The sequence below is a fragment of the Lissotriton helveticus genome, chromosome 7, assembly GCF_964261635.1.
Source record: "Lissotriton helveticus chromosome 7, aLisHel1.1, whole genome shotgun sequence".
In the NCBI taxonomy this organism is placed as follows: Eukaryota; Metazoa; Chordata; class Amphibia; order Caudata; family Salamandridae; genus Lissotriton; species Lissotriton helveticus.
In genome coordinates this window covers 1,173,693,846-1,173,714,981 of record NC_136068.1, presented here as the reverse complement: position 1 = coordinate 1,173,714,981, position 21,136 = coordinate 1,173,693,846, and the positions used below count along the sequence as shown (strand labels likewise).

Genomic DNA, 21,136 nt, shown 5'->3' with positions numbered 1-21,136 from the left:
GGAATCTGTGGTGGAGGTGGTCACCACCTGCACAACCGATGGGGGGGGGGGCGCTATCAAACATTTTCACACCAGGCACCAACAGCACTAATTCCACTAGAATTCTAGACCTGAAGCAGTGCTAACAGGGTATCTCCCTGGGTAACAACAGTGTGGTCGGCGCTCAAGCTTCAGCCATCTTGTTAGGTGAACAGCCATTCTCCATATCCTCAAACCAACGTGATGTAAAAAACGAGGCTCTGGATGTACTACTTGAATATTCTATATGATTACTATGTTCACAGCAAGGTCAAAAGAGCGACCATAATTGACCAGAAGTATTATGTCTCACTGCATTATATAGATCAAAGTTATATACAATTGCAAAGTAAAATATGCATTTTATTCATCACAATAGGCCATCCAGTATATCACACAACTGAAATCCAGAATTGACTGCTTAAGATTTAAAATTTTTAGACTTATGAACTTCTTAAGAAACATCAAGGTTGTTTAATAGTTATAGCTTCAAAGCAGTGTACAATGGAAAAGTAATTAGGTGTGGTGGGCATTTCAAACATAAATAATACTGTTGCTGGACCTTGAGTTAATAAAAAGAACATAGGGAGACATCATCAAAAGAGAAAGAATTTGAAAGTAAGCCAGAAATCAAGAGGTTTTGTTCATTTTGTGCATTTGTGTATGTGAGCATGCACACATCAACACTTGCTAATGTACTTACTTTCACATTTCATCCCCTGATGTATAAGTCCATACAGTAACGACCCACAATGGTCACAGAATGTTGGGCTCCCATAGGTGTGAATTTTAAATTTGTGCTTGCTTCGAGGGTCCTAGAAATGGAAACAAAAGAACAATTGAGAAAAAGGATATCCTAAAGCAGAACAATAAATCATGTCCAGTGATAAAAACATAGCAACAACTCTGGGCCAGACAATTTTTAGGCAATGTGCACCTAAAGAATAGACATTTATTTTAGGGATGTCACACAAAACATACTACAGCTTACTTGGTTGTCACCCTTGAAGCTTCAATTTCATCCTCAGTGGAACTAATTGTGACTTATTCTTTCATCACTTTTTTCAATTAACTTCATTGGAATCTGAAAAGCCACGAGCTAAATATTTTGTAAATCACCTCAAAACTCTCTATTTCTCTTTAGAACAGTGGCTTAATAATGTTATAGCAGCATCACTAAGGGATTGAAGCAGCAAAGGCTTTTTTCCATTCGGTGCCTATGGGAGCATGTTAGTACATCTGCACCTAGATCACAGAGAACACTCCCAGATGTGGGATCTTCCATTCCAACTATAAAATATGAGAATTCGAGGTAAGCTAACAATATGTATTTCAACAGTATTGTTGTAATCAATATATGGAAGTACTCAACGACCTACAACATTTTTAAGCAATGATAGAGGTTAAAATGCACTTATGCATTTTTCAAAGGATTCCAAGATTATTACAAAGTGTAACTTGCTGTGGGATCAGTGCATTTTCTCCATTCTCAGGGCTATTTTAAGACTAACGACCAGTGGTATGATTTAGTTTGAAAAATTCAAACCTGGAACAAGCATACTGCTCTAGTCAAATATCTACCCCAGTCATGTGAAATGTAGTTCAGTGCAAGCTGCTTCAACATGCACAGTTTTACAGGAAATTTTAAAAGGGTGACTTTGGTTGTGGTCAGTGGCAAACACGAAAATGGGAAAGTACTAGGAACAAATTCAAAAATTTCTTTAGATTCATGAGTCAGACTTGTGTATCTAAAAATTCTAACATTGCATATGCCTGACATAGTAGCAATCACAATGGGTGAACTGTTGACGTTTCAGATGGCGAGCTACAATGCAGAACCTGGACAAACCTCCCCAGTCGTGACATCTAGTTCGCTAGAAATCACTGTTTCCAGTGGAGTGTCAGAGAGGTAGTGAGGGAAATTCCATGCAAATGAGTGAACACCCACATTACTATACATTTAGAGTGACCCATATATTGTGCACACTATTCATCCCTTCCACGCTTACACCTAAATTGTAAATACTGCAGAAATGTTGCAAAGTATCCCAATTTCACATACAAGGATATTAAAAAAAAACTTAAACTCTGATATTTTCATAACGTTGTGGTATGCAGTTGAGTGATTCTGCAGATGAATGGCTAATATTACAGGTGTGCATCAGGAATGTATCTTAATAACATAGTCATAATGGGTCAAGCTAAAAAAACAACTTTGAGAGGTACCTAGAGTTAGGTGAAAAGACATTATTGTCTATAATGTCCAGCATATGCTGCTCGTCTTTTATCGAATTGAGAAGTTGAGGAGTATTTTGGGGGATATGTCTGGGTTGGGTCACCTATAAATGTTGCTAAACACCCACAACATCATACGTTTGTGGGAAGTCAGAGAATTTCATGTAGATTCCTGTGCTTGAAACCTCACAGATTCTCTACTATCAAGGGCAAGAGTCAGTATATTTTAAGGGAGAAAATACATCTGAATTTGGTGGGGTGTAGAGAAAGAGGCTTCTATGTGAGAAAACATTTGCAAGGTGTAAAATAAAATAAAGTTAAATGTGCAAATCCACCCTTGCATTCAGTTTAGGCATTCCGAATTCAACACATTTCTGCCACACTGTCAGTGCTCTTCCTAAAAGACCTTTTTCCTTCCTCTCCACAGCCTTAACTACTACTTCAATTGTCCTCTCCTGGCTTACATTTTCACTTCTATGCTGATAAGTTCCAGATTCTCATATTCACTACATTATACCTTTACTTTATTAACTCCATTTGAATTTTTGTTGATGTCTAACAGTTTTGAATGCAATTTTTCAAAATTCAGAAATTTATGATTCGTTTTTTTGTCCGATAGTTTACTCACTTTTCTACATTTCCTAACACGCCCATCCATGAATATGCCTCCATTCCTTGTTTTTTAGATGCAGTCTAGGTATGAGGGCTGACTCTTGATTTCCTTTATCCTCCAATATCCCATATGTTACATTCTGTTCTCGTCAATATGAGAAACCTGCCCGGCACGCTGCATGGCGAAGTAGCAACTTGCATATTTGCTATGTCAATACTCCCTAGTTAGGCTGACCTCACAGAGATAAACTAAAGCCTTCTTAAACAATCATTGTTCTAAACTTGGGTAGTCTGAGCTGAGCTCAAGGCTTACTTTGGGGAAAATGCTGGAAAGTGAAAAGGATATAGCAAAGCAAAATGCAATTGTGAAGAAAATCAACAAAATTAAACTGGGTCAAAAATGAGTATCAATTATCAATAGAACATATTTGACTCCCGAGAGATTATTCAAACTTAATCTTCTTGATAGCCCCAACTGCTGGAACTGTAAGCTTCAGGTTGGTGACTTGGCGCACATGCTTTTTAACTGCCCACATTTACAATCATACTGGGACAAGATTTATAGTTACATCCAAATGATCTTTCACTATCGCCCACCAAAAGATTTCGCCTATGTTTTATTAGGCGCTATAGACCCGCATATAAAAAATGTTGAAGACCGGCATTTATTGGATCTCATGCTCACCCTAGGGCGCAAAGTTGTACTAAGCAAGTGGAAGAACTTCAATGAGGTCTCCTTTAAGCTGTGGAAAGAGTGGTTGTTTTCATTGAGAGGAGCAGACAACGAGGCTCTTCATACTTCACCATGGCGCAAATCCCACAGGAAACTCTGGGGCTCTCTTGACTCACTAGAGATTTGCTATGACCCTCCATAAATTCTTTGACCTGCAATATATTCATACTGTCTCAGTCTTCGGTCCATGTCAATCCACCTTGACTTAGCTTTACTCTGCTGTCACTGGACCAATAAATACCAATAATTGTTAAGGGGCTAGACTAGCTGGTCACCTTTATTTCCTTATTGTGCTCATTCTTTCTCCCTTCTTGTGTTTTATAATTTCTTATACGTTGTTGCTGAGCTGACGCTGTTTTCTCATCTCAGTGCCACATGGTCTCACTTTCGTTCTTTATGCTACCGTTATTTACTGGAACCATCATACAATGTTTTCCTCTACAGGATGTGCTTATACCTTGCTTGTCAGCTCTGTAACCTTGGTTTTTGTATTGTCCTCCCTTCTGTGTTAATAAATAAAGACGATTTGAATACAAAAAATGAGTAACATTTCAATGAAAGCCAATTACAAAGACTGCTAAAACACCTCATATGTTCCATGTCAATTGCAGTACTTTTTCCTGTTTTATTCTGCATTTATTTCAGCTTAACTCATGACAACTTATTTGTGAGAACCATTTAAGTCATCCCGTTTAACACTTTTACTCTGCATTTGCTGGTTCCGAAGTTCAATGGATAAGCAAATTGCCCCTTGAAAAATCTAACAGTTTTTTCAATGCACTTCATCTTCAACAGACTCTAAAAGGTTCACTACTTGCTTTTACTTTTCATTCTGTAAAAAAGTTTTCAGAGTCTGTGAAGTTGAACTGATTCATTGTAAACATGACATAGTGAGGAAAATGAAGATATACTAATATAATTAGTCCAAAAATGTATCTTCGATTTCTCACCCCTCTATCTTCTTCAGCCTTGGTAATCAAAATTTCTAATGATTTGTTCATTCCCTTACAAAGCAATAGTTAACTTTTATTTACAGATGTGGAAATGGGCTTTTGACCCTTTTAATTGGGCTACTGGACCCTAATTTATGTGCCGGGATCTCTTTTTCAAATTTTTGTTTTCAAATTGTAAAATGCAATCCTTGTCTTAGAAACAGCAATATAAAATTGAAAGGAGTAGCTGAAAGGCAGCTGGTTCGTATGAGTGCTACCTTCTTTGGTGTTGACTTACTTTAGAGTGTGTAATCCAACAGACTTGTTGTTTTATATGATGTTTATGATAAATTGTAAAGCTATAATTTTACTACAGTGATGTATATCTGTCGCAATCTTTGTAACAAAAATCTCTATCGATCATTCAATGCCTGGTGACAGGTGTTCCATATTTAACTATCATCCACTTAGGACCATAATCCACGACTGTATTGAAGTCTAAAAAGTGGAGGAGATAAAAAAGCAATTCCTTGTGATATTCAGAGATTTAAAGCTTTGGGTATTTAACAATTGGAGACAGAAGCCAGAATAGCCACAATTAAAAATGTTGCAATTCAGTTTACTTTATCGATAATGAAGTCATCCGTCTTGCAAAGATACAGTCACTTACCACAGAATAGCTGATATCCTAGACTTATTAAGCAAGAAACACAAAACTCCATTAACAACCAGAGAATAAAATAACCAAACCGGGATTGTGGGTTGTAGTTTGTTTGAGAAAACTACCAAGAATATTTTATGACTGAATTTTTACTTCAAAGTACGTTGTCGCTGGTCTGTAAAACAGTGGTAAATATAAAAAACATTTCCACACATGAAAACATTTCAGGTTCCCACTCTACACACAGCATAACCAGTGTTTAGTTTACAATATATCTGGACCGCAAAAGGAAAAAGGTAGGTAATGGAACGCCTACTGTGCAAATATCTTTAATCTTTGTTGAACTTAACTCTAACACTTCAGAAAGCATCTGTTGTGTGTTCTTCAATGTTGTCATGGGAAGATGTCCTAGGGGGTATTATCTGAAGAACAGATCCACCACACTTGCTTTACAAAGCAGTACAGACCCTGGGGCTTTACGTGACAGGTTGTGTAAGGATCAGCTATATGGGAACCAAAGTCTTCCCATGGACAGCTCACACAATCCTACAGAAGGGTCTTCTATAGGAGTAAGTTTACCTATACGCAGCCCATACCTAACTTTACACCAGGCATACAAATAAATCCAAAGTAACCACTTTATTCGAATAACTAAGCCCTTTTAAATGGGCTTGCTTGGTAGCATAAAAGCAACTATTGCACATTTCAATTTGCAGGTGGTGCCTAAATCTGTAGAAAGTGCTGTGCTGCGCCCGAGGCCAGGTCCATGATGTATACATACCTTCAATAACATTAAAATAAATGATGGGCTTCATTTGTTTTGAGCTCTGCTTCTGTGCCACTGGCCCAGTGTGCTCTGCTGGTGTTTGATACGAAACAGTAAACTGGTCAGAAGAGTTTGATTTGCAGAAACGTGCATTGGCTGGGAAAATGCTGAATTATAAGTGACTTTGAAAACCAAGCATGCAGCAGTCATTTTATCACTGCTACATTCCATAAGGCGTTGGAAAATATCAAATAAATATGCAGCCTGAAAAATAACATGGTCTGAGATTTCCATCAAGATATTCACGGAAGGCACTGTAAAAAAACCGAAATGCCATATACATTAGAGCCATTGGATTCCTAAAGAAATAAACATGTGAATTCTTAGAAATGAGAAAAACATGTTGGTAAAAATAGGAACTTTTAGTTATAGTTTGGCCGGGTACAGTTCTATATATTTATAAAATATATGGGTTCGTTCCCCATAAAATGTCTGACATTAAGTCATAAAACATTTCATATAATGCAAAGAGAACACATCTATCAATTTCTAATAATTGCTAACTTTGGTATCACAGGGTTACATCAATCTTAGGAAAAAGCAAAAGAAGAGTTTGCTACTAAGTAAACTTTTAGTTCAAGATCCTCATACAACCACTGTTGAGACAGTAGAACAGCACTAACGAGGTACAGCACTGACCAGACCAGGCAGCAAGATGACGTTAGCAAAGCCCGTGCGTAAGTATATGACAAATGAGATTGTTGGAGGTGAGTAGTTCACAATCCTGTGCTGAGCTCCGAGAGACTCTGGGGGGAGGCCAAGACAAACCCTACAGGACAACTGTGTAAACCATAGAAAAAACTTGCTCAGCTATAGGAACCGGTTCTACTCGCTGTCAACTAACTAAAGTGTGCCTGGCACATACCCACACCTCATTCACAAGACGTGACTGGATGGCAAGTGTTCTTGGGCATTGTTCCAAAGGATTATTGGGCGATAGATGCTGGATTATTTTTAGCAACCCTTTTTTCATCCAAGAGCACGTTTTCCATGCCCAACTAAGAAGTTGGGGTAAAGAGGCTCTTTTCAGCATTGCTTAGAAGTAAAATATAGTCAGTCCATACCATAGGGTCTGAGTTATACACGTCTGCCAAGATTTTTTAAGGGCCACGAGCAGGGCCACAGGAATTATGTGGCAGGGGAGGGCAAAATTATGCTGCAGGTTTGAGTAAATTATGCGGCAAGAAAAGGCAAATTAAGCAGCATAATGCGCCACATTTTGAAATAGTATTACTCCATTTAGTCATTTTAAAACTTGGTAACACTGTTTAAGCATTTGTTGCAACTCATTAGGACCAGTTTTACAAAAGGCCTTCCAGCACACAGCAACACTTGTCGCTGCATTTTTCGTAATGTTTGAGCTAGAAACAAATTAATTTTTGGGGTTATAATCTGCACATTACACGGCAGATGATAGATTATGTGACAAATGCGACAAATCTATAATTATGCAAAAATCACAACAGCAGCACAATTCCATAATTCCAGTGGGCCTGGCCACGAATCATGCCACCTAAAAAGTTCCCATTTTCTTTTTCTCTGCTATGATAGTTTTATATCCCCTCTTGCAACTTCTTATAACTCCTGGGGTCCAGCTCTTTAGTGCCTCTTGGCGAGAGACATTGGTCAAACTATCCTCGTCAAACCATGAGTGTAACTTATGTTTCCATTACCTCCTACTTTGTAAGACACCATGCAATACATTCATAGATGGTCAGGTGAAGTGCCATGAGTTGGTATGGGTCAAAAACAGGGAGATAAGATGCCGCCAACATTATGGTTGCAAGAAAATAAATTACAGGGAGTAGGGCAACGGGCTCTCCATGATGCGGTGTCTGCCTTCGCCGATTATTAGCGGCACCACCTTATCACAACCCTTGGTGTGTAGTGATGGTTGTCTGAATGTGCTTGTTAAAAGGTACAGGTCTAGCGGATGGTGGACACTTCCAGGTAACTCTTCGACAACCATGTAAATTATGATTCTCCAGCTGAGTCCTGGAATAGACCCATTTCTGACAGTTCTTTGACAGTCAAGATTTACTTGCTCTCCAGATGCCAGCAGCTTGTTCACTCACAGTCTATGATATCGGGCACCCTCGAAGATCTGCTTGAAGTTGCAGGTGCACATCATTTGCTGACAGTTTATGTGAGCAAACTATTATACGAAGGGCAATTCATTTATTTTCTTGCATCAATGGTGACTGGGATACACTAAGAAGGATTACATTCTAGTCCTCATCTGAAATGTGCCTGGCAGAGATGTACTCTTGGTCCCAGTTGAACCGGTCCTACACGCTTCAAGGAACCAAACCAGTCCTTCTCACCTTCATGGATTTGAGTAGTTCGACTGGGCTGGTTATGATGGTTCCATCCCCAACTTCTGAGGCCAGTTTCCCTCTTGTTGCAAACTGTGTTTGCCTCAATAGCCGAAGAAAGCACCTTCTCCATTCCTTGCTCGTTCCATTCATGATGGGAACCCTTCAATGCATCTATCATTGGGATCTCAAAATGCTGCAGGCCCTCTCAGTTTTAACCATTTGGCTGGCCAAGTGAATATATGATACACATATTCAGATTTAACGTATTGCGCATCTGAAAGCCATTTCAGGTTCTGTTGTTCAAACTGGCTCCTTTCATATATGTCAATTCTATGTTTCAATGTGCATTGGTGGAAAGATTAGATTGTGTGTCATAAAATGACACGCCCATCTTGGTTTGCTCTGCAGAAGCCTCCTCAGATTAATTTATCCATAAAATGCATTTGTTTAGTATTTCCTTGTGCAGTAGGCATTGTCAGCTGTGATACTGTTCAGAGGACAATAGGAGGTTTCCCATGCAGGAAGAAGGATGTGTTGTAAAGTGGTAGAAGAAGTTGCTTAGGCTCTATTAGAGTTCATCAAGATATATTTGACTTAGTCGGTGTGAGGCAGAGAGGGGACAGAGAACCATGGAGCTGATTTTTGAAGGATAATATGAAGGGGCTCTTGAAGGAGTCCTACTCAGGCACAGTGATGAAGCGGTCGGGGTCAAAAGCATCTGAAGCCTGCGGTTGGGTGGTGGTTAAGAAGGGATTTGTGTGCCATGGACCTTGCTGGGGCCATTAGTGGAGAGGTGAGGATAACAGGTAAAAGCGGTTGTGCAGGTGAGGACAACAGGCAAATGCGTTTGTGCAAGACGGGCAGGCGTCTGGGAGGTGGGTGCAGAAGGGTGTGGGCTGCGCTGGAAACTTCAGGTAAGAATTAACGTTCTGATCGCTCTACTCCATTTAACCAAAAGACACAATGGCCATGTGACTACACAGAATAATAATAAAACTTGTAATAGCATTACTATTAGTTGTGGTATTCAACTTATAACATTTGTATTGAGAAATATTTCCTCGGAAGCATTTGTTACTTCGGTCTTTTTCTGATTCTCAGCAGTGCTTTACTGTTATTTAATTGATAGTCAAAGACTCAAAAATATAAAGATACAGAGATTCCTATGAGCCAATCAGATAGATGAGAAAGTAAGTAGAGCAACACAGTGGTCAGCAGAGAAGGCACAAACCTTGACACCTGCTGACGTGTTGAGGTTTCTTCCTCAAAGGTGTGACCGCTATCTGTTCCCTATTATCAAAGGCGAGTCAGTCTCTCTCTCTCTCTCTCTCTCTCTCTCTCTCTCTCTCTCTCTCTCTCTCTCCTTCTCCTCCCCTTCCCCCCCCTCCCCCCCAGAATGCCTTGGACATAAGCACAGGGGTTGAGCGAGCTGACGCCCACCAGGGTAAAGAGTGACCCAGGTGTATGGGATTGGGGGGGGGGGGGGTATAACAAGGAGCTGCCAGAGACCTTTCTGTGTAATTATACTTGGTCATACCGTGTTGGGTGCATACAACGCAATGTGGGATTCTGCAATATTTCGAATCGTGCATATAAAACTGGGTTATGCATTGCAAACACTTGGTGAATGCTACTCCTTGCAAACCTCCATGTAACCGAACAGATGTGGTTTCTCGCTCGTTTTGCCTCTCTTTCTGTAGACTAGCAATCCCTGCGCATTAAGTCTTCCTGCTGAAATACTGTCAGCGGGTTTGAAGAAAATCGAAAGGAAATCGCAGTGTCTCCTAAATGAATAGTCCCATCTGTCTTGACGCACCTATCCATTTTTTTAAACGTGTCGCCCTCCTCCTTGATTGACAGCAGACATAAAAACCCAGGGTGCTGCTGCAGGCTGCGGAATGACGGCAACGATTTGAGCTCAATCTTTCACACTTTTTCCCAGCCCCGGTGTTCTGCTGGGCCTGGGAAGGCATGAATGATTCATGTTATCGCTGTAAAACATCTCTCCTCTCTGCGTCGGCGTTCTGATGGCTCGGCGGGTAGATCTGCAGGGAATGTCCCCAACTTTGCATGTCTAATACGACTGCTCTCTACATGATGTCAAATCGACGACCACCCTCGTCCTGACAGCTTGGGATGTGACACGCTAATGGGCCTGCAAGTCACCCCAGGTGGCTGAAGTAAGTCTGCCTCCAAGGCACATTAGTGGGAGATGGACTCATGGACCCCCTCGGGGAGCAAACTGGTACAAGGGCATCCTTCACCCTCATAATAGTACGAGCCTGTTTTCATGCAGTGCATAATATGCATTTCTTCCAATTCTAAATAATGTAAATAACACAAGTCACTGCTTACCAATTTAATGACATTTCTTTTACTGCGGGTTCCAGTTAAGGGCCAAGAATACACTACAAAATACCCTATCCTCTGCCAAAACTTAAAGCTATGTAACACAACAAAATGCTGACCAAAACATCTGGCAGGTAGAAGCGGCTATTACCTATGGACTGAAAATGTAAGACCATGTAACACAAGCCTCACTGCATTTATTTTGTTTTTAACTTTTATATTACACCAACTCTCTGAAGTCAAAAATAGTCCTGGCTCCTAACCAAGAGATTTATGGTGTGGGGCTAAGAATAAAGTGCAGGCCACAAACTCAACATGTCAGGATTAAGAGACCTGCGGGTACTATGTTTTCTGAGGACAATTAGTGCCTATGAACACAGAAGGCACGGAGGTTGAGGCAGCAGAGGTAAGGGACAGCCAACAATGGCGAGAAGATTGTGAAGGGGAAGATTATAAGATTTTCTGCAACAAGAGCTTCTTATGTTCCATGAAACTCATTGAGAGACACGAATATTAGTGTGGTGATAGTGACTACGTCAGACAAGATGACATTAGTGGCCACCATATCCAAGATTACTACCAGCGATAACCTCGGTGCATCAGGCATGGTTGCCAGCAGTAAAGTAAAAAATACTTTGTCAATATAGAATGTCTCTACATGAGGAATACATAACATACGCTGCAATGGCTTTGGCATCAAGATAATACCACTTGTAAAAAAAAAAAAATCTCACTAATGCTACAGTATTTATCACTCAAATATCGGCTTTAAATATAATTTGTGTTTCTTTTCCCAAAATATCAGTTTATGAGTTATGAAAATAAATACATTTTCATATTGCATATACATTCTCTAATTTAGTATATGTATACTCAACCAAGCAAAATCTTCTATTGTGGTAGGCTGGTCTCCACACTGGAGAGCTACTTACGGGTAGCTAGAGAGCTGCCAGTAGCTCACAAGCTACTCACTGGAGAAGCCTGTTATAATCCTTTCATACATCGTATCAAGAAAGGAACAAGCTCAAGGTGCCAGGGAAGTTTCAAACCATGTGCAGAGAAAGCCCATTGAGGTTTGAATTTTCTGTCAGCCACAGAAGTGCTTCTGGGCATCTCCCGCCACCATAAGGTTAGAAGCAAGATGTTCAGACTTTTGTCGGGGGTGCTTTATTCACGACACACCAGACTTTATGCTGAATTTTGGCAGGAATAGGGAGCTAATGTTAGCTATAACAAAGCAATTTGTATTATTTTCTTGATATCATCCTTGAATAACTGAGACAGGTCAATGAGAAAGCCTAGTGATTAGGAGAAGCATGTCTGATCGGGCATGTGTCAGATGTGTTGAGGTTTCATTCTCAAAGGGGTGGCCGCGGTCTGTTCCCATACATCCAGAGTGGGTGAAGAAGCAGTCACGCGTATGGGGGAGCACTGGACACTCACACAAGTCAAGGTATTTCTGCAGATATGAAAACATATCCGCGTAGGGGATCGCCTTGGACACAAGCAGAGGGTTTGCGGGAGATAGCCATCCACATATCAGTGGAGTGGGTTCGGGCATGGACTGACATAAGTCAAGAGGAAAGCCTAGGGTCAAAGAGGAGGATGTCCGATTGGGAGCAATCCATCCAAGTGTCTCTCTGGGATTTCTCCTTTAAAGAAGACAAACTCGGCCGCTGTAGTGTTGAGTATCAGATGCAAAGCGGAGGGTGGGAAGACGGATTCCTCCATTAGACTTGTTAAAAACGAACCACTACAGGACAGTGTAACAAAAAAACTTTTGATGCTTCTCAACATAGGATGTGGTCTGATTGAAACATGACTTCTGAAAGAAGCTTGTCCATAATACTGGTTAGGCTCTTATAGAGAAGCAGCGTCCTTTCATTGGTATAATATACCATATGACCAAAGCTACAGGTACAATTATTCATCAGTTACTCAAATGTTCTTAAGATGCATACAAAGGGAATGTCTAAGATAATTACATTTTTAAATTGAGTAAGTAGATGTAAAATATATACTGATATCATTGTGCTTGTCAAAAATAGTGGTAAACATTTGTTTACTTTTTATGTAAGGTTATAAACCAACAACCAACACAAAAAGCAGTGCCTCCTTCACCAGACAGCTACCGGAAACAAAGTATTTTTACAGTGATTTCATGAACTCTGTGTGTTTCACTTTACCATCTCTCTGTACTGTGCACAAAATGGGCGAAACCTTTTTTTTTTCTTTTTTACACCCACCATGTAGTGTTACCATTGTACATACTTTTTCTTGCAGATTGGTTCATGCAGAAAAAAAAGCTTCAGGGATGTATTTACCATGATTTTTGAAAAAGAGAAATTACCAGGCGTTCAATTTAACCTATCAAAGTCATTGGGTTTCACTACTCTTAGTATATTGAAAAAAATATATACATTTTAAAAGCAACCCTTCCATCATTTCTTGTAATTCCAAACTGTTCTCAGTGTATTCAAACCCGATTATGTAGCCACGAATGGTATCCGATGCGTTTTAAACGTACTACCAATTAAAAGCAGGTCACAGTAACATTAGCAAAAAGATCTAACAATTAAAACGGGATTGTTTCAATGTTTCCTATTTCCGCGTTTGCATATTACTACAATTTTTTTGCGTTAAAAGGCACCTTTCTCCAATCACTGTTTCAGTGTTCGTGCTATGTCATCCTTTAAACGTGACTTCACTCAGGTGTTTTGTAACTAAAGGCACCAGAGCATAAAGGGGGCATTCAGAAACCCAAAATTCAGTGCGTGTCTTGATAGGAACCACCGAAGCTACTTGAATCGAATTTTCATTGAACTTGCTTGACTATTATAGATTTCAATAAAATGCCTTAGCAAAAACTGCACACATTATGAGTATCTGAGCCTTTGCAACCTGGAAGAATCCATTTTGAGATAAATGCTGCAGTATTAGAGAGAAAACTCGAAGAGGAGTAGTGCAAATAACCTCAGGTGTGTCCCAGGGACTAAAGAGGCGCCTAGGAGGCAGAGAAGGTTTAAGGTTGCTCCAAACAGCAGAGACAGGCTACAGCGTCTGACGCCCGCTGGGCTCCTGGCTTGCTATTCTGATCCTCGGTGGATCCTAGTGATCAAATGCGGGGGGGGGGGGGGGGGTGATGATGGTTGTTACTGAAGGCACTGCAGCCTTGTGCTGGATTTACCAATGTCTCACCATTTCAGAAGAGGAAGCGAGACAGCTTGCGTGACAGTTGTATAACTAGTGGATAGGCACATATGCAGAATAAGGTGGGCACATACGCAGAATAAAGTAAGATTCCAGGAGACCGTAAGAAAGTGGAGAAGTGTGGCTCAATGGTTAGAGCGGCAGACCCTGATGCAGAGGTCTAGCCCGGGACCAGGGTTCAATTCCCTGCCTCGGCGGGTCTTGGGCTCAAAAATTCCACGGACCTGATAATTCTCGCCTCGGTGCCTATTCCAATCATGGAGTCCCACTCTGCAACTCTGGGCAATAGCTTGCTTAATCTCCACAACGGCCCCCACAACGCTAAGGATGCCTGGCCTCCACCTTGGGGGTGCCCAGGAGTGGACATCTCACAGGGAAAGCCAGGATGGGTTCCACAGCGGTATGAATACAAGCGCCTTGAGACCCTTGCGGGCGAGTAGTGCGCTATACAAGTATCAATTTACATTTACATGACGTGAAAGAGAAGCGGGAGTCGGTGAGGGGGGCAACCATATTAAACTCACTACCACTCATTCCGAAAAGTAATGATTTTAAGGTCTGCTTCACAATAGGGTTTATAGTAATAGAGCACGGGAGAATGGCCCTACCTGTGCTCTTTAGTCACGGACCGCATCTCCACACTGTGGCACTACGCCATTCTCACTGCCATTTGGGCAGCCCAGTCCCAGCGCTTTGTTGACCTGGGGGCCATCTTGGGTGGGGCGAGCTAGTCGCTCTTCAGCTACTGGCTGAAGCCTATCACGTGGACTCACTAGAGCCCTCTATAATTGTATGGATATGACGCGCATCGTGGACGCCGCAGTGACGCCGGAGTCACGCCAGAGTCCAGCCCGTCTGCGCCCGTCCGCGCTGAGGACGCGCTGGGCGGCTGGACTCTGGATCATGACCATAATATATCCCCCCTCCTTATATACTCCCTTCAGGAAATGCTGCGCCTGAAACCTCGTAGATCAGGTTGCTCGCACTCTTTTGAACCTGCTGATTTTTTCTCTCCCTTACAATGTGGCTGCTATCTCAATTCTAGGTTTATTAATCCCCCTCAACATTTTCCCTCTGGCCATTTGGATCCTACTAGATTTAGGACCAAGGGAGTAGAAGGCATCTTGGTCAATGCCCGCTCCCTGGTCAAAAATAAGATAATGTTCAGGGAGATGGTTTCGGATAGAAGGCCTGACCTTGTATTTGTCACCGAAACATGGGCTAAAGATTCGTCTGGCCCCGACCTAATTGAAGCAGTCCCGGAAGGGTACTGCCTGGCTAGACTTGACAGGCAGGGCCGAGTGGGAGGGGGCTTAGCGATCTTTTATAAAGATCATCTACAATGCCATATTGTACCTATTCCTGACTTCCCAGAGTGTTTTCAAGCCCCTTATTTTACTATAAAGGAAATACAGTGCCCTATCCTTAATGGTATTCTATTATATCGACCTCCAGGCCCACAAACTGATTTTACCACCAATCTTCTGCAGGCTCTGGAACCATACTTTGGTCGAGAGAATTTTACCATCCTTGGCGATTTTAACTACCACCTAGAACGACATGACGCCTCCGATACTTTAAGTCTCACTGAGGGGCTGGCGTCCTGTGGACTTTTGCAGTTAGTCCGCGGGGCCACTCATCGGGCAGGCCATATGTTAGATGGAATCTTTTCTAATGACGCCCGCCTAACCACTAAGGATCCGTTGCACTTGTCCTGGTCTGATCACCTTGCAGTTCCATTTCACTTGGAGTATGATAGGGAGGATGGAGGCAATAAGGGAAATCACGTTGTGGAAACGGCTAGAAACTTCAGGAATATTAACAGTCACTCGTTCGAGCCCTGGGCTGCTAGCCTGTCTACCACGGGCATTGATAACGTACAGACCGCAGTCGGTCACTTTGAGTATGTTATTACTGAGGCTCTGAACGAAGTGGCCCCTACACGGACCCGCCGCCGAGCCAGGAAGAGACCATCTGCCCCGTGGTTCTCCGACTCCCTTAGGCTCCTCAGGCAAGAGGTAAGGAGGAAGGAGAGGCTTTGGCACTCCAGCTGGGACCTCAAGAATAAAGAGGCTCACAAACTTCTTATCAGGAAATATAAGGCTGAGATCGTGCAGGCTAAACAGGACTACTTTGTAACCCTGACATCCTCGCTTTCTTCGCCGAAGGAGCTCTTTAAAATTGTTGATTCCCTTGTCAATCTACAAGCCCCTGACCCTGTCGTACCATCGCAGGATTTATGCGATAGGATTGCCTCTTTTTTCCACACTAAGATAGAGGACATCCACCTAGCTCTTGAAAAACAAAGAGCCTATATTAGTGGGTCTACTGTCATGGCCGAGATAAACTTGCTGGCCACCGACCCCTCTTCATTGGGCACCCTGAACTCCTTTCCACCTCTTACTCTGAAGGATCTTGAAATCTTGACCAATAAGATCAAATCCGGTTCCCCCATGGATACCTGCCCATTGAAAATCATCAAGCAGTGTAGGAAGACCCTTTACCACCGCTGCTGGAAATAATGAATCTAGCTATAAGAAATGGTGTCTTCCCGCTGGAGTGGAAGAAGGCAGTGGTAAAACCACTGCTAAAGAAGGCCTCCCTCGACCCGGAGGTCTTAAAAAACTTCCGCCCCATCTCGTTGCTTCCCGCTCCGGCAAAGATGCTTGAGGTACATCTGAACAAGCATCTTGCGGACTTTGTGGAATGCTCGGGCTGCTTGGACTCCTCCCAGCATGGATTCAGGAGGGAACATAGCACCGAGTCGGCCCTCACCATTGTGTCGATAACATCCGTAGGACAGTGGATGGGGGCCAGACCACCCTCCTGGTCCTTTTGGATCTGACTGCTGCCTTCGACACCCTCTCCCCCTCAGTACTTACATCTCGTCTGAGGGAGGTGGGGGTGGGGGGGGCAGCTTTGGATCTACTGACCTCCTTCCTTTCTGGGAGGGAGCAAAGAGTCAAACTGGGTGAGTTTCTATCTCCATCCCGACCTGTGCTATGTGGGGTCCCTCAGGGGTCGGCTCTTAGTCCGACCCGGTTTAACATCTATGTGACCCCACTGGCCAGACTTATAAGATCTTTCGGGATGGAGGTAGTTTCCTATGCCGATGACACCCAAATCCTCGTCTCTCTCTCCCATTCAGATGTGCAGACCGCCTCCAAGTTTAGATCTTGTATGGAGGCGGTTGGTCACTGGATGATTCAGAACTCTCTTAAACTGAATGGGGAGAAGACTGAGGTGATGGTGTTCGGAGGGAAAAACAACATCTGGTCAGATAGCTGGTGGCCTAACTCGCTTGGAGCTTGTCCTTCCCCCACTACATCTGCCAAGAACCTGGGGGTGATGATAGACCCAGTCCTGGATATGAATGGACAGGTGAGCAGAACCATCTCCACCTGTTGGGGCCTAATCCACACCCTGCGAAGGATCAGGAAATATCTTTCGTTACAATCTAGAAAACAGGTAGCTGTGGCATTAATAGGCTCTCGACTCGACTATTGTAATGCGCTGTATGCGGGGCTGAAAAAGAGCCTCCTGCAGCGCTTACAGGTGGTCCAAAATGCCACAGCAAGATTTGTCCTGGACGCTCCCAGACGTTCTTCGGCTACGCTAGCCAGGAAAGCTTTGCACTGGCTTCCGGTAGAATACCGCGTACGGTTTAAGGTCCTGTGCATGACATACAGAGTCATTACAAAAAATAGTGACTCGGGAGTAAGCTCCATCATTTCCAACTACATTCCTGGAAGGAACTTGCGTTCCTCTGGGAAATTGCTTCTGTCAGCCCCTCGTATAAGAAGAGCTAAATGGGGTGGCAGGGCTTTTTCCACCCTCGCCCCTAAATGGTGGAATGAACTCCCTTTGGATCTTAGGTCCCTGCCCACATTACAGGCATTTCGTGGTGCACTTAAAACTCGCCTCTTCCTGCAAGCCTATGTGTAATGGATGAATTGTTCTATTTTCTGATTTTATGGTTAGGCGCCTTGATACCTCCGGGTTATTGTTATGCGCGTTATAAGTTATTTTCAATTCAATTCAATTCAAAGGAGACAAGGAAGACCCACTCTAACATAACGTGGAGTAAAGAAGTATCTGGCGAACGAGCTACCAGTATATAGGAAACGGGTACAAATCTACCAATGAGCTAAGAAAAGCAGAGGCTCTAATGGTCTGACATTGGTATCATGCTGACTCCTACTAAAGGACTCACTGGTCAATCCTACTAAAGGACTTACTGGTCAAGATGGAAACAAGCACCTGTCACAGATTCGTCACCACCCACTCCCTCGCAAAGATTTTGTGATGAAGGTACTTTTCATTTTTAATCAAAAGTTGGCACCACAAGTGACAATGAAATGGGGACTGGCAAACTAGAAACTGCTTTAAAATACAACAACCATCAACCGCATTGAGGTGTGATGTCCTGGCTGAAGCACAGCGCTTTCCCTTTGAAACACTATGGGAAAGATATTTTAGGTAAACCCATCAAAGGCATTTGAAGACGTCACTTCAATACCCATTAAATATCATGGTGGGCATCTAGTTATCACTGGCATGTGTTTGTTAAACCCATGTTGAAGATACCCAGGACGTGTGTAAGGTGGATAGACACAGAAGAGAGACAGGGTGAGTGCCCACCCCTATGGAAGTCTGCAGAATAAGCCACTAGGCTGAGTGGGTAATAGCCACCTTCAGCTGATGGTTTGTGTTACACAGTCAGGCAAACACCCATTTGTGGACTACTCTTGACCAATCAGAGCCTGCCGAGAGCCATACTATGGTCAAATGTGGCAAATGGTGCAGACAAGTCTACGGGGCACGAGGAGCACGGTATCCCTGAAGCAAGAGGCAGTTCTTAACCGTTTCATTAGGGAATGTTGCTCTCAATCATAAATTACTGTGGTACGGGGTAGTTAATGTTAAGACAAAATAAATTTTTGCTGGGGAAAACGGCATTTTTACAAAAAAATGTTTTTAAAGATCTAAAAACAAATCACCTGGTGAGCGATATCAGTGTATAAACGTACGTTTCCAACACAATGCATGTACATGAAATTGTTTGTGCACCACATTTTCTTAGGCGGTGTAAGCAAACCGGGACCAGAGTTCATATTATTGTACTTTCCCGAAAAATGCTCTTTTTCTTAGGCGCCTGGTATGGAAAGTGAAGTCCCCGCAGCTCCTTCTTTATTGCAAATGAAATAATGCTGCTCCTCAAGGCGTCCTGGGCTCTCTAAACTGTCTCCTTACCACTGTACCAGTGATGGTTGCGGCAGTGTGGCCATCACTGGGGACCTGTACCGGGCATAAGGTCTCACGCCGCCCACACACTGTCGGCGAGAATTGAAGATGCTCAAGCAAACCCTGCCTCATCCCCTCCCAAGGAGACGAATTATAACCTGGAAGGACTCCTATGCAGAAAGAAAGAAAAGCTTTCAATGTGTCACTGCTATGATTCCGAGCAGCGTTTCTGTGGGGCCGAGGACATCAAAATATATCCTATCAATAGCAGGAAAAGGAACATTGCTGTCTTGAGAGAAAGGTTAGCCTTGAAATGACCAAGTCTGCAGATTATACAATAACTTAGAAAAATGAGGCGGAAGAGGGCTTGAGGAAACTGTTCTCTCATCCAGGCAATCATAGGTCTAGCCTACCCCCTTGTTCGTGCCTGGCACAGTTTACTCGGCACTGGCAGTCAAATGCCCTGGGCTCACAGTAGAAACAATGAAAAGTAGTTGGTTTACAACTTAGTGTATTGTCGGAGCTGTAACCAGGAGTTTGTACATTGCCTGTGATTTAAACTGCTTCTGACACACACTTCTCGATCTAGGGGAAACAAAACATGGTTTAGGTTAGACATAGATGTCTTGGGTTTAGTAATTCAAAGATAGAAATCCCCAAGTTTAAAACTGGCATATGGTCGCTATGTCTGTACTGTGCCGGTTGGGCCAAGTATGGTCCGCGCACCATACTAGTTACCTATAACATCAACATAAGGTTGGTAGACACAAAACCAACAATTAAGCTGTTTGAAGTGCAATGAATTGTTAGTTGTCTTCTGGTATGGGTTTTTGGTTCTACATTGTGTTCTGCCCCATTGGCTCTCATCAGTTCTTCCTGTCTTCTAAAAGGCTGCACCAAACAGGAGACTGTAGATTACACTGAGCTGGAACATTGCAAACGCCATTAGCTAGGAGCTAACTTGAATGTATACTGGAAAAAGTACCCTCTGCCATAAATGATAAGCATACTGCAAGTCACAGAGGAGTTCTATAACCATATAGAGTAATGAGGCCTAAGGCCGAGTTCCGTTTGAAGGTTATGGAACTCCACGGTGACTTGCAACAATATCCTTATTATGTACAGCAGGGAGTACTTTATTACTTATATTACATGGTCACACCATCACCTTTTCACACAAACTGCTTTAATCCTTGGTGCATAGCTCTTTCAAATGAAAGAAAGAGAGCATGTTTGCAAACACGAAGAATAAAAATAGAATCTCTAGTACAAAAGTAAACATCAAAAAAGCTGTTAGACATTTGTTATAAAATATATTAGAAGCATTTTAATACAAGTATATATATATATATATATATATATATATATATATATATATATATATATATATATATATATATATATATATATGTGATACATGTGATCAAGCCACTCCGGTGGTGAAACGCGTTATGGCCGACGAATAAACGCACTTTTGCACACATTCTGGGTTCGAGTCTGCTTGTACGTTGCCTGCAAGTGTTCCACGTGGGTTGCGGTTTCTTCGAGCATTTATTTGGATATATATATATATATATATATATATATATATATATATATATATATATATATATATATATATATTTGTTTTACAGGGAATGATTCTAACTTTTCTTTAATTACCTAAGGAGTGCAAAAAATAAACATGTAGTCATAAATATCTCCTTTATTCTTGTCACTGAACAACTAGCAAAACAGATTAGAAGGAAGAAAGCAACATTTTTTCCTTACTTTAACAGTGTGACCTGACCTGCCTTTCTCCTGGCTGCTGGCTCTACCAGCAGGCATTGTGACATTACAACTCAACTGTGATAACTTATTACAATTGAGTTCTGATGTACTTTCTTTATAATCGGTGACTGGGTACGTCACAAGTTGGCAATTAGAGAGAAATTAGAGACAGGCATTTACACAGGGACTGTAGAATCTCATGTATCATATATCTATTTTGCACAAAGA

The 21,136-nt window shown here is 42.2% G+C and overlaps 1 protein-coding gene across 2 annotated transcripts in view; it reads right to left on the bottom strand.

Annotated features, from left to right (window-relative positions):
• The window catches only part of PRKCA (protein kinase C alpha), a 1,411,833-nt gene that overhangs the window by 602,728 nt on the left and 787,969 nt on the right, over positions 1 to 21,136 (bottom strand). For both annotated transcript variants that reach the window (XM_078654315.1, XM_078654314.1), the window contains exon 4: positions 722 to 833. In XM_078654315.1, the coding sequence (XP_078510441.1) occupies positions 722 to 833 (112 nt within the window). The remainder of the gene's footprint in view (positions 1 to 721; positions 834 to 21,136) is intronic.